The sequence below is a fragment of the Botrytis cinerea genome, chromosome 8 (assembly GCF_000143535.2).
Source record: "Botrytis cinerea B05.10 chromosome 8, complete sequence".
In the NCBI taxonomy this organism is placed as follows: domain Eukaryota; kingdom Fungi; phylum Ascomycota; class Leotiomycetes; order Helotiales; family Sclerotiniaceae; genus Botrytis; species Botrytis cinerea.
In genome coordinates, this window is record NC_037317.1 from 835009 (window position 1) to 850532 (window position 15524).

The following is a 15524-nucleotide window of genomic DNA, read 5'->3' on the forward strand; positions in this document are numbered from 1 at the left end:
TTATAAAAAATGATAAAAAATTTCTTTAAACTCGGAGTAATAAGCTAATTTGTTATAATTTATAAAAATAAAAATAAAAGTCATTCTTATTATTAACTTTGATAATAATCTCTTTGCTTTTAGTTTTTCTTTAGATTTTTCAGTTCTTAAGTTAATTACTCTATTTTCTAATCATTCTTGTTTTGAGTCACCTCTTTATATCAAAAATCGCTTTTTTGACCTATCAATATCTCATTCAAAATTTAATATTATTATATAGAATTCAACATAATGAATCTTTATATTGATATTAGTAATACATTAGGTTTTTAGAATTTTGGGATTTTTCTAGATGGAGAGTTGAAGCTTTCAAATATCGATTCTTAAATTTGTATATAAATTACATGTGTCACGGCGCCAACTACATGATCTGTAGTTGCCTTCGTGCCTCAGGCATAGACTACTAGCGTGCCCTACTTCCTATAAGTAGGGCCTCACTCTTTCATAGCTCTTCTATTCTTATAATATAATATAAGTCTTTACTCGCATCTTAATAATATACAAATTTAAATTCTAATTAAACTATAATAAAAATGAAAGAAAAGTAAACTCTTTATTTTTTTAATAAATTTAAACTTAAATTTATATAGAAATTCTATAAAAAAAATTATAAAGAATTAAAGTTATAAATATAAATCTTTTGTAAAGATTATAGATTCCTATAATTTTGGAAGTATTCTTATATATATTTATTTAATAAAAATTCCAATATATTTTTAATTTCATTTTATTTATCGTAGGTTAAGGGCATATAAGGGGTAAATATATGAATTACAGATAATTAGACTAGTGATTTAGTCTAATATCGAAAGCAGGCTCGGGTGAACGACTAAAGGATTATATAAGCAGTATGATATGTAATTTTGATTGAAAAATTATTTGAGATTAACTTTCTTATTTTATAATTTAAGGGATTAGATCTCTTTTTATGCTTATTCGCTTAGAATCAGCTTTCTTTATTTAAAATACCTTTTCTAATTTAGTTATTCTTTAAATAAAGTATCTATTATTCCTTTCATTCTTTCGAAATAACGATCAAATAATTAACTATTATTTTATCGATTTTATCTAATCGATTTATATAGCTTTCAATCTTTCATTATTAAATTATAATTCGAATTTGTAATGACAATTATTTTATTCTCATTTGAATGTATGTATACAAATTAAAATATATCAATATTATATTATATTATTATTTTTATTTATAAAAACAATATTATAAACAATATCATCAAATATACTCTAACAATATAATAATAATAAATTAGTTTATTTTTAGGAATTTTAATTGAAAAGTTATGAAATTTGTGAATAGAACTTTGAATTTGTATTTAATTTATATACAAATTTAAAAATCGATATTTTGAGGTTTCAGATCTCAATTCAGAAAAATCCTCAAAGTCTAAAAATTCATAATTGAGTTTAAAACGATCTAAATTAGATTTATATAAAATCTTACTAAATTATATTATATTTTGATAGAGATATTAATAGGTCAAAAAAGCCACTTTTGATGTAAAAGGATGGCTCAAAACAGGGGTGGCCAGAAAGTAGGGTGGTTGACCTAACTTGTTCTTTTCTAATTTTATAAGGGATATCTATTAAAACAGCTCTAAATCAGTCACAAAACTATATACCAATCATCATCATTAGTACGTCAACTTATAGTATGATTTTCCCTTGCCCAGAAGAAGTTGAAGACCACTCAAAGTCAGGGGTGGGACCTGCTAGAATTTTGGGCGAAAATACTTGTTTGTGCATTTGTGATTTAAAGTCGGAGAAAAGCCCGGTCGAATCTTTAAGATTGCCCTTCTTTAAGGCAAGAAAGCATCGAACCGAGAGCATTATCAGTGGGGAATCAACCCAGCCAGTCTCACAAGGCCCCAAACTGAATTGGACCACTTGAACTGGCTTACTACATACTGCTAACTTTACATCAGTACGACCATTCATATTTCCAGAAATGATCTTGACTTGATTTTGTCCCCTTCCGAGATCTCCCATTTCTATTTCAAACAAGGTGTCCTCGCCCATTTCAACTTCTCTTTCCCTACCGTTTGCACTTGCCTTCTTCCTCAAATTCTCGTCAGACTCGCTACCCAATCTTTTTCTTGCATTCACAATCGAAAAGGATCTGATATTGCTTTTCGAATGTGTAGTAAGTCGCGCGAATAACTTCAGTGATAGAACGGACTCGACAATTGAAAAGTTAGGAAAGTAGTGGGAGGTAAACTTGGCGAGTGAGGGCATGCAGGAGCAAATTATCCCCATGCACATTTATACCAGGCTGATTAAGGAGTAAGAAAGTGCTGGCTATAAATGGACCAGGCAAAACGAAGTATATACTTACGCGCAAATGATAACAGGAATAGAGCCCCAAGCTGAATCAATAGTAGTAAGGCGCGTTTTGTAGTAGATACTCAGGGATGATGCTATACAAGCGCCAATTGAAGTCAGTTTCTCCTTCAAATATCTCGGCGTATACATAGCTTGAATAGATAAATAAATAAATAAATCATTGAAGGAGGCCTTAGAAGCATACCATAGTCCCGTAATAAAAAACCATGAGAACTCCAATCTTCCTCTTTCGACTTAACTTCAGCCCCGAGACTCCTGCAATTGGTACGATGAAGGTATAAATATCAACAATGAAACTTGTCACTGAGATTGGAACCCTAATTTTTAAAACTGCCATGTCTCGAGGGTCTTGATACATCTCTAGCCGGTTTTCACCTGGATGAGGTACGAGAAGAATGATCTGAGCTAGAGTGAAGCCAAGGAAAACAAGAATCGTGACAACCATTCCAAGGTATATCATGTATCGCAAGATGTGGTTGGGTGAGAGCAAAGTGAGATAGAACAATAGGAAAGTGAGTTTGGCTATGCCGAGTGTGACAGTCGAAAGCCAGTTCTCGGTGAACGCAGTCTGATATTGGACAAACAGATTAGCTTGGAAGGCAAGTTGAAATGTTAGAATTATATCAAGTGGACTATCACTTACCCATCCTAGCCAGGGGTTAACAATTTGTAAAACTGAAGTATCTTAGCCGTGACGACCGAACTTCCCAACCTGGATACCTATTGGAAGTCAAATAGGTCAGACATCAAGCCGACATTCAAGTATAGAGAGGAAAAAGGGAAAAGGACCAGGAGTCGGTACCTAGGACCTGATTGATGTAATAAACAACTAGACATACAGCACACCCTGTAATAACAGAATCCGCGATTAACAAAGTGGCCGCTTTGTCAGCCTAAGAAAATCCTCAATATTTTTATAATGTATTGAAAAAAGCGTTTTTAAAATATTGATTAGGTGTATAATTTCTTTGTAAATGATTAGAAAATTTTATTTCAAAGGGATTTAGTGACATTTTTGAATTCTAGCTTAAGATAATCAATATTTTATTTTTATTGAATTTAATATAAATTAGAGTTATGTAATATTTGTATCTTTATACTATATTCTATATAGTATAGTATAGTAATAAAGCTTTTGATTGAAGAATAAATTGAAAGTGATGTGAGCGATTTATATCTCATTTCTTTTTAAGCCTTTGACTAATGCCTTTTACTCATTTCATAGCTTTTACACTCGCTCCCCTCCTTCTCCTAGCTTTTATGCTCACTCCCTTTTTCTTTCTAGCTTTTATACTCACTCTCCTTCTATTCACCTTTTTATAACTTTAATATTTATCGAATTCTGAAATCTCTAAGATCTTTCAAACCCTTTTTTTTTTTTTTTTAAAAAAAAAAGATTAATATTAAATAGATTTCAAATTATATCGATTCTATTTGTTATTAATGTATTGATTATTTCATTAATAACAAATTGAATATACTATTATTGTAATATATATAATAAGTTTTATATGGGGATTTATATTAATAGTTTTTTTATCGAAAGTATTGACTTTGCTATTACAGGTATGTGTCAACTGCTATCAGTTAAAATACCTTTTCACATCAAAGATTATCATTTCTATATATAATTTTTATTATCATTATTAATGTAATATAATTTTTTCTTCTTATAAATAAGTTTATTTTTAATAAAATTTTAGTAAAATGAAATCGATTATTTTTTAGATTTTTATTTATTAAGTTATATAGATAGAACGTTAGAGTATTATCAAAATAACTCGATTTACTAGTAAAATAAGTGAAAATCAAGTAATTTTTCTATTGTTTTTATTGTTTATAATATTGTTTTTATAAATAAAAATAATAATATAATATAATATTGATATCTTTTAATTTATATATATATATTCAAGTAAGAATAAAGTAATTTTCATTATGAATTCGAATTATAATTTAATAATGAAAGATTGAAAGATATATAGATCGATTAGATAAGATCGATAAGATAATAGTTAATTATCTAATTGTCATTTCGAAAGAATGAAAGGAAGATTGAATTCTTTATTTAAAGAATGACCGGATTAGGAAAAGGAATTTAAATAAAGAAAGCTGATTCTAAGCGAATAAGCATAAAAAGGAATCTAATTCTTCAAATTGTAAAATAAGAAAAGTTAATCTCATATAATTTTTCAATCAAAATCATGTGTCACACTGCTTATATAATCCATTAGTCATTCACTCAAGCATGCTTCCATCTTATATATATATATTATATATATATAATCACCCTTCATATGCTTTTGACCTACAACAGTTTTAATTCAATTGTGTAAATTTTTATAATATAAATTCCTCAGAATTTCGAAATATCAAAAATATCAATTATTACTATAAAGACTTTCTGAAAATAAAATTTAAAAGAATTTAAATAATAAATCATAGAGATTTTTATATTTGAAAATATAGTAAAATTTCGATTTTTGATATGAAAATGCTTTTCGACTGATAGCAGTTGACTATTACTGTATCTATGTAAGATTGATGACTATATTAGCTTCTTCAATTTCCAATCACTTGATATAGTTTGAAGGCAAAAATTAGATCTATTACCGTTGAAGCAAAATATGATGCTGTGTAGCATACAATTAGTCTATAGATGCATATACTATTGTTCGAAATTCAAAGAATCAATCAGTAAATCAGAAAACATACTATCATCCCATGCAATTTGATGGAGGACCCTCAGTTTTGTGACCAAACGTATCCCTACAAAAAGAGCAACAAAAGGTAGTAAGACCCCTCCTATAATGATGAAAGCTGTTACTCGATTTGGCGGATCGACGAAGTTTGATACAACGCCCAGGGGAGGCGGGGCTATGGGCGTCTGGGCCAGGACAGAGTTAGGTATCCCATTAGTTGTTCCGTTCAAGGACATCGCAAAAGCAAGTCGACCGAGTATTGATTGTAAGAATAATCTTGAGAGTATATGGTAAAGCAGCCGATGAGAATAAAATTTAATTTCAAAGATAGGATCAATAGGTATTTAAAGTACAAATATTTGCCTACATGAGAGTGTGTTAAGCTGCGCCGTTCTTCCCATCAAGATTTCTTCAGGATTTCTTCATGATTATCAAGAATAGGAGCATAATTTTCCTTGGGCCAGAAGTCAGCTTGAACTTACACTCTGCTTAATTAATATGAATGGGATGAAGGGTGATAGTGAATTGGTAAGTCAACTACATCACTTTCTAGCCATCCCTCTTTTGAACCATCTCAAAAGTTCTTATTGGTTTGAGCAATCTATCTTTTTATATTCCAGATAACTTTATAAAATTTTAACTAGCCGTCGGGGAAAAAGAATTTTTCAGACTATGAATTCATAGTAGCTTTTTTTTCTTTTTTTCTTATTTTTAAGATATATAAAATTTTGATTTTATTTCTTTAAATCTTTATAAGAGGCAATCCCCAAGTCTCTGATTCTCGCTACACTCGAGATTTAATAATAATAATAATAATAATAATAATAATAATAATAATAATAATAATAATAATAATAATAATAATAATAATAATAATAATAATAATAATAATAATAATAATAATAATAATAATAATAATAATAATAATAATAATAATAATAATAATAATAATAATAATAATAATAATAATAATTTATAAACTTTACTAATCTCTTACTTCTAGCTTATATAAAGATATTAGAAATGTAATTAAATTTTAGAACATTAAAATCTTATAATTCTTTTTTCTTTTCTTATTCTCTTTCTAATTCTTTTTTCTTTTCTTATTCTCTTTCTAATTCTTTTTTCTTTTCTTATTCTCTTTCTAATTCTCTTTTATTTTCTAATTCTCTTTTCTTTTTTAATTCTTTTTTCTTTTTTAATTCTCTTTTCTTTTTTAATTCTCTTTTCTTTTTTAATTCTCTTTTCATTTTTAATTCTCTTTTCATTTTTAATTCTCTTTTCTTTTTTAATTCTCTTTTCTTTTTTATTTTTTTATTTTCTTTTTTATTTTCTTTTTTATTCTCTTTTTTATTTTCTTTCTAATTCTCTTTTCTTATTCTCATTCTTATTCTCATTCTAATTTAGATTCTAATTTAGATTCTAATTCTGATTCTCTTTCTAATTCTCATTCTAATCCTGATTCTAATTTAGATTCTAATTCTGATTCTCTTTCTAATTCTCATTCTAATTCTCATTCTTATTCTCATTCTAATCATGATTCTAATTTAGATTCTAATTTAGATTCTAATTTAGATTCTAATTTAGATTCTAATTTAGATTCTAATTTAGATTCTAATTCAGATTCTAATATTGAAAAACGTTTAAAGCAATTGTACCTAAGGTATTTACACCCCCTACTTACTAATACATCTCCAAATCCATTTTTATCGATTCTTTCAATTCAATCAATTGATTTCATTATTATTATAAGGCTTACCCTAAAACTAATTAAACCATTAAAAAGCTTTCAATTGTTTTAATCTAATTACTTCTTTCTCAATCGAATTTTCTTTCCTTTTAAAGTTGTATACTAGATTGAAATGATTTTATATAGTTTTTCCCCCTATTCGACCGGAAAAACTAAGCTCCAATTAATAGAAAATTTCATATATTACTTATAATCAATCAAAAGAGGTTTTATAAATCTATAAATATGAAAATGACCTACTATATAAATATATGAAGTACATAATTACTTGGTTTGCTTTTATGAATTCATAAGATTCATTTAATCAATATTTTAAGAACACTTTTTTTAATATCTTATAAAAATATTGAGGATTTTTTTATATTAATGAAGTGGCCACTTCGTTAATCACGGATTCTGCCACTACAAGGGTACCCGGATGCTGACTAGTGGACATTTCGAAATACCTCGTTCGAGCATTCTGGTCAAAAGCTTTTGCAGCTTTCATATCATTAGACCAAGGAGTAGGAATCTTGTAAGTCAGTTTCCAGCTACTGTCATCGAAAGAAAAAAAGCTGTCAAAAAGGTCAGGTTCAATTTCACGGAGCTTAGGTTCAAAAAAAAAAAAAAAGAAGTCGTGGCTCCTTCCAGAAGAGCTTCTCTGGTCCACTCAAGGAGCGACACGGTACGGGAATTGGTCCATGGCGTAGGTAATATAATTTTCGAGGTCATTTTGTCCCAAGTCATAGAACTATGAACGCTGGAGAGAAACACGTGTTGGAGCTTGTCAAGCCGTTGGCCGGGTTGGAGTTGTTGTCGTATGATAGTTTCGGCAATATGCGCAAGTGGTTTGTTCGGAGGCCAGTTGCCGCCTACTCTTTTGAGCTTTTGGGATGAAGGTTCCCATATTTTTCCTATGGCATGTGGTGTAGCTCCGAACGAAATCATCATATCAGTGATATAATCATCAAATGTCAATTGTTCAGTATTTCTGTAAACCTCATTCACGGCGAAGATGGATGTGATTATGTAGAGAGTTTCTCCTGCTGCAGCGATGGTGAATGGCTCGCGAGTGTTGCGAAAGTAATTTCTAGCCTGATGTTAGAATCCTTATTGTCGGGATAGGGATCATGTGACCGTGCTAGCGCTTGCGCTAGCGCCTTTCGGCATTACAGCAATACATTTCGTAATCCTAGCTTTTAGAACCCTAAGCAATATTACAATAGTATGAATTATAATATTATATTGACTTCACTATTCTTATAATGATATTAATATTGATTAATGATATTATAAATCAGGAATTTGATATTTTAATTTCAAATGCAATATATATTTTGTTACGACGGATTAATAACAGGTTGTAGAATCACCAACGTATAGGCTATAATGGTATTATAGGCCTCAGTAATTCAGCTGCAATATACCGAGGGACATTAGACATTTAAGGAAAGCCTCAGATATATATATAATATTAATTATAGAATATCCTAGAATGTAAAATACAATTCCTAAAACAATAGATTTGTTACGACGGATTAGTAACAGGCTGTCGAATCACCAACGTATAGACTATAATAGTATTATAGGCCTCAGTAATTCAACTACAGTATACCAGGGGACACTAGACACCCAAGAAAAGTCTTAGGCATATATATAATATTAGTTATAGGATATTCTAAAAATATAAAATATAGTTTTTAGGATAATAGATTCTAGGAAATATTGAATATAACTTTACAAACTTTTTATAAAATTATATTAATAAGATTCTAAAGGGTTAGTTTTAGAACAAAACAATAAGCTAGGATATTAAGAGTTATAGAATTAATATCCTATAATAAATAGCTTAAAAATAATAGTGTTTTAGGAGTGATCAGTTATTTCAGCTATCCAAGTGAAATAAAGATTTATATAAGAGAATAGGTTTTATTATAATATAAAGCTTTATACTCAAAACAATAATCATTAGTTTTATTATTATAATTATAAAAATTACAATTAATTATAATTTTATTGAATTCCTATTTGAAATCTAATTTAAACTATTTCAAAAGATTTCTAAATATTTTTATATAATTTTAAAAGCAGCTTTTATAATACTTTAAGTATCATTTCTATTTCAAATATTAATTCGATAATCAATTACTAATATAGCATTTAGAGATATTGTTATAAATCAATTTACTAAAGATACCAACAATATTGAAATAATTGATGTCTTAAAGGAGATTATTATTAAAGAAATCCTTAAAATTGTTTTATTAGACAAGTACTAAGGTAGTTAATAAAAACTCAATATTTTCCTTTTATAATTTGAAATCTATTTTCGATTTAATAAAAATAAATTCATTATTAAGGAATTTAAGAGTATATGAACTGTATTATATTTTTGAGATAAAACAATCAAATAGATTCAACCATATTTATATAACTATTTCGAATATAATGATAAGGATTATATATAATCTATTCGAATAATCTTCAATAGTTTTGAAGGATTTAAAATAAAGATTTATAAAATCTTTGGAAATTCTAATGAGTTAAAAATAGTAAAAAATAAAATCTTTAATTTCAAATAAATAAAATCAATATTGAAATATACTATAGAATTTCGAAAATATACTAGAATAATTAAGTGAAATGAAATCACTATTATAAATTATTATTGTAAGGGATTCAAATCAGAAATCAAATTGAAATTAAAAAGATTTATTAAGAATATAAATCTGAATAATCTAATTCAGAACTTTATTAAATCAAATAATCGTTTTTATAAATATCAATAAAACTAAAGATTATATAAATCCTAAGGAAATCAAAAGTAAAAACATTACTGCAAAAATAAGGATAAATTATATTACAATCTATAAAAATACAAAGATTCAATAGAACTAAATACTATATACTATACAAATAGGAATAATAATTTAAAAAAGAAATAAAAATAAAAAAACAATTTATATTTTGAATATGGAAAAGTAGGGTATCAAATAACAAAATATTAAAATAAAAAGATAAAAGAAAAAAAGGGCAACTTCAAATCTAAATTCAATAAAAATCAATTTAATATCACCTTTATAATTCTAAAAAACTTAATTAAATTCGAAAATATTAAGATTTTCATTATTAAAGAATTCCAATAATTATTAAAGGAATTATTATGAAATTAAAAGAATATAAATACAATAGATTTATAAAAATAAAAGTATTATAGAATTCCAATACCTTTTATAATAAAAGAAAGTTATTAGGACAAGGCAGAAATAAATTACACTATAATAAACTGAATAGTTTATTATAATGAATTTTATAGAATTTATCAATCAAATAAAAAAGCAATCGAATAATTCCTTAAGAAAAGAAAAATAAAGAATTATCAAAATAATATAATATACAAGAATTTAACTTCAAATATAACTTTACAAAAAGTTTGCAAAGTTATTTAGCAATTAAATATTACAGAATAAACAAAATAAATATATTATAAGATTCAAATAAATAAATATATATAATTAATTATAATAGATTCAGAAATTATAAAAAATTTTATTATATTAGAAGTTACAAAGTATTTGGAAATATTACTTCAAACGAAACAATACCCTTATCGATTACAATTAGTTGATAAACAACTAATAAGATCTAATAAAAAGATTTTATAAAAAATAATCCCAATATAAATAAGCATAACCTAATATACAAAAGTTATATAGTTTGATATTATATTATTGAATTAATAACAGATCATCTTAGAAATATTATAATTGAAAATATATAATTTGAAAATAGATTAGATATAAGGAATTGTAATATTTGATTAATACAAAAGCAATTATAAGGATATATTAAAAGCATTTGCAAAATATAACACACATCAAAAAGAATTGAATACAAACAATATTAACAATATAGAATACCCAGTTTAAGATTCTTTATTAAAAGCGAAAGCTAATATATCTTCTTTATAAATATAGAAGTCAATAATATAATACAAAATCACAATCGAAGCAAAAGAAAGATTTACAATATTAAAACAATATAAAAAATATAAATATATTTTCAAAGAATTAGAAATCTATAAAACTTTATTGAAATATAAACTATAGAATTATAAAATAATATTAAAGAAAGACAAGATGTTTATATATATTCTAATTTATTTAATATTAATTAATAAATTAAAAAGATTTAGAGAATATATTGATAATAATTTAACCAAAAAATAAATCAGGGAATTCATATTCCAAATAGTTAATTCAATTATATAGATATCCAAAAAGGATGAATTCGATAAACTAATTATAGATTATAAAAAGCTTAATATATTTATTAAAAAGGATTAATATTTATTTCTATTAATTATAGAATTAAAAGATTGATTAAATGGAGCTACAATATTTATTAAGATAAATCTATATAATAATTACTATTTGATTAAAATAAAAGAAGGCGAAAAATGGAAAATCGCTTTCAAAATAAGATACAGATTATATAAATATCAAATTATATTATTCAAATTAATTAATATATTAATTACTTTTATAAAGCTTATAAATAATATATTATTATAATATTTAAATATTTGCTATATATACTATTTAAATAATATTCTAATATATTCAAACAATAAGATTCAATATATTAAAGATATTAGTAATATTCTTGAAAACTTATTCAAGGTAGATTTGTTATATAAATCAAATAAATGTAAATTCTATATTATTGAAATAGAATTTTTAGGATTTATTATATTAAATTAAAAATTCAAAATGAGTAAAGATAAGATTAAAGTAATATTCGAATGAAAACAATTGATTACAATTAAGGAAGTATAATTCTTTTTAGAGTTTATTAATTTTTATAAAAGATTTATTAAAAGTTATTTAGAAATTATTATATTTTTGATTATATTAATTAAAAAAGATTAAAGAAGTTTCAAATAGATTATTAAAGTATAAGAATTATTCGATATATTTAAATAAGCAATAACAAAAGAATTAATACTATTGATTTTTAATTCAAAAAAAGAAATTATAATAGAAATAGACTTCTTGAATTTCATTATAGAAATAATTCTAAGCTAATTAGATCAGAATAGAAAATACTAGCCAATTGCATTCTACTTTTGAAAATTATTATTAGCTGAATTGAATTATAAGATATATAATAAAGAATTACTAGTAATAATTAATATATTTAAAAAATAACAAATATATTTAAAAGGATCGAAATATATAATATAAATATATATAGATTATAAGAATTTGATTTACTTTATTATAATAAAACAATTAAATAAATAATAGATTAGATGATTGAAGATTATAATCAATTACAATTTCAGAATTTCATATATCAAAGAATCAGAAAACACTAAAGCTAATACTTTTAACCGAAAACTAGAATATCAAGAAAACAAAATATACAAATTATATATTATATTTAAAAAAGATAATGAATTATTAATCTATAATATATCACAGTTCATAATAATATATTTATTGAAAAATAATCACCTCAAAAAATAGATTCAATTATATTATAATAAGAATACTATTATTATATATATATATAAGATAATAAAATTAAAATTCATTATAAAAAATAATATTATATATTTTTATGGAAAAATATATATTCCAAATCAAATGATTAAGGAATTTGTAATAAAACAATATAAATTATTAATATATAAATATTAAGGAATTATAAAAATATTTATAAAAATATAGGAAATCAATTATTTCTTATAAATAAGAACAATAATTAAAAAAGTTATTAGAAATTATAATATTTATATATAAAACAAATCATTATAATATACTTTATATAATCAATTTCAGATCTCAAATATATCTTTTCAATTATAAAAGTTTATTATATAAAATTTTGTAATTAAACTATTACTTTTAAAGAATTCTATTATAGGAATTGAATATAATATAATATTTAATATAATAGATAAACTAACGAAATTTATATATATAATATTATTTAAGGAAATATAAAATATTGAATAATTAATATATATATTTCTAAAGATTATAATAAATATATATAGAATATTAAATAAAATAATTTCGAATCGAAATAAGTTTTTTATTTTGAAATTCTGGATTACTTTATTAATATTTATAGATATTAAAAGAAAGCTATTGATATCTTTTTATTTATAAATAAATAATCAAATAAAAAAAACTAATTAGATAATGGAAGTATATTTTAAATATTATATAAATTATTAATAAAACAATTAAATAAAGTTATTATTTATAATATAATTTATATATAATATATTGAAAATGGAAACTACGAAAATCACCTTAGTATAAGTTAATTTTGGATTTAATTTATAAATGTATAAAATCCTGATACTATAAAAAGTTAATATTAAATCAGTAATAATACAAATCGAATAATTAAAAGATCTTCAAAAGCAATTGATTTTTGATTTAAGATTTATATCTTTTAAAATAGTAATATATTATAATACGAAATATAATATGGAATCTATATTTAAAAAAGGGGATAAAGTTTATTTACTATAATGAAATATTGAAATCAAAAGATTAAGCAATAAATTCGATTATAGAAAACTAGAATTATTTAAAATTAATAAGGTAATAGGAATGGTTAATTATTGATTGAAATTATTAAATATAATAAATATCCACCTAGTATTTTATATATTCTTATTTGAATTAATATTATTAGGAATGTTAAATACATTATTTATAGAAATTGAACTAGTTAATTTAAACATTATATATAATATTAAAACAATATTAGATTATAAATATATTAGAAATAAGGTTAAGTATTTAATCAAATAATTAGATTATTTATATTTAGAAAATATATGGGAATTTAAGGAAGATCTCAATTGTCCTAAAAAACTATAAACATTTTATTTGAAGTATTCATATCTGTTAATAAAGTCTTAAGATCTGTTTCAAACAATTTAGACAAAAAAGGATCGAAGAAATCAAAGGAAGAAAAATCAATAGAAGTAGATATAATATCAATATTTATTATTTCTTTTTTAATATATTTCTTTTCAATCTTTTCCTTTTTTAGTTTCTTTTTTTCCTTTATTTTTATTAATTTATTAAGAGTTTGTAAATTATAATAAAGCATTTTAAATTTATATTTCAATAAAAAACATTTCTACTTTTACAATTACAAGATTTTAATTATAACCTTTTCTTCTTTTTAATTCAATCTTTTCTTTTATTAAAACAAACTTTCCCAATTATTTTCAAATAGATTTTGGATATTATATTTTTTGTTATTACAAATACATTTATTATATTATAAAGAATCAAAAGGCAAAATAATATATTTATAATTAATATATTCATATAATAAATATGAAAATATTTCGAAACCTTTTTATTTAATAAAATAAGCAAAACGGATTTATTCTTTTCTTTTATTAATATTTAAAGAAAAATATAATAAAGAAAAAAAGAAATATTATAATTATTAGATATACAAAAGGGAAGATATATTAATATAAATATTTGGAATAAATATTAAATTAAAAAGGGAATAGTATTATAATGGATTAATAATAGACTGTTGAATTACTAATGTATAGGCTATAATAATATTATAGGCCTTAATAATTTAGCTATAATATACCAAGGGATATTAGATATTTAAAGAAAGTTTTAAATATATATATAATATTAGTTATAGGATATTCTAGAAATATAAAATACAATTTTTAGAATAATAGATTTTAGAAAATACTGAATATAATTTTGCAAACTTTTTGCAAAGTTATATTAATAAGATTTTAAAAGATTAGTTTCAAAATAAAACAATAAACTAGAATATTAAAAGTTATGGAATTAATGTTTTGTAATAAATAGCTCAAAAACAATAGTACTCCAAAAACAACCAGCTATTCCAGCTGTCCAAATAAGACAAAGATTTATATAAGGGAATGGGTTTCATTATAATGTAGAGCTTCATACTCAAAATAATAATCATTAGTTTTATTATTATAATTACAAGAATTGCAACCAATTATAATCTTATCGAATTCCTACTTGAAGTTTAATCTAAACTATCTCGAGAGATCTCTAGACACTTCCACATGACCCTAGAGGCAGCTCCCGTAACAAGATTCTAGAAAATATCGAATATAACTTTGCAAACTTTTCACAAAGTTATATTAATAATATCCTAAAGAATTAGTTTTAGAATAAAAGATAAGTTAGAATAATAGAAATTACAAGACAAATATTATATAATCAAAAGCTAATTGATTTATTAATTGATTTGTCAATCGACTTATTAATCAACTTCAGAATAAAGATTTATATATAAAATAGGTTTTATTATAATATAAAACTTTGTATTTAAAAACAATTATTAGTTTTATTATTATAATTATAAAAATTACAATCAGTTATAACCTTATTGAATTTCTATTTAAAATTTAGTTTAAATTATCTCGAAAGATTTCTAAATACTTTTATATAATTTTAGAAATAACTCCTATAATATTTTGAATATTATTTCTACTTCAAATATCAATTCGATAATTAATTGCTAATATAATATTCAAAGTTATTATTATAGATTAATTTATTGGAAATATCAATAATATTGAAATGATTGATATTTTAAAGGAGATTATTATTAATAAAATATTTAAAATTGTTTTATTAGATAAATAT

The 15524-nt window shown here is 23.2% G+C and overlaps 1 protein-coding gene across 3 annotated transcripts; it reads right to left on the minus strand.

The window, feature by feature from the left end:
* Positions 1 to 1488: 1488 nt before the first annotated feature.
* Positions 1489 to 2818, minus strand: BCIN_08g02180 (hypothetical protein). Of its 3 annotated transcripts, none has more exons than XM_024694464.1 (2): positions 2585 to 2818; positions 1489 to 2474 (listed from the first exon to the last, which is right to left on the minus strand). In XM_024694464.1, the coding sequence occupies exon 2, from the start codon at positions 2317 to 2319 to the stop codon at positions 1705 to 1707; it is 615 nt and encodes a 204-aa protein (XP_024550254.1). In that variant the 5' UTR covers positions 2320 to 2474; positions 2585 to 2818; the 3' UTR covers positions 1489 to 1704. The 3 variants fall into 3 exon arrangements, with proteins under 3 accessions (XP_024550254.1, XP_024550253.1, XP_024550255.1); XM_024694465.1 differs by having other exon boundaries at positions 1489 to 2329; positions 2393 to 2818; XM_024694463.1 differs by having other exon boundaries at positions 1489 to 2818.
* Positions 2819 to 15524: the final 12706 nt, after the last annotated feature.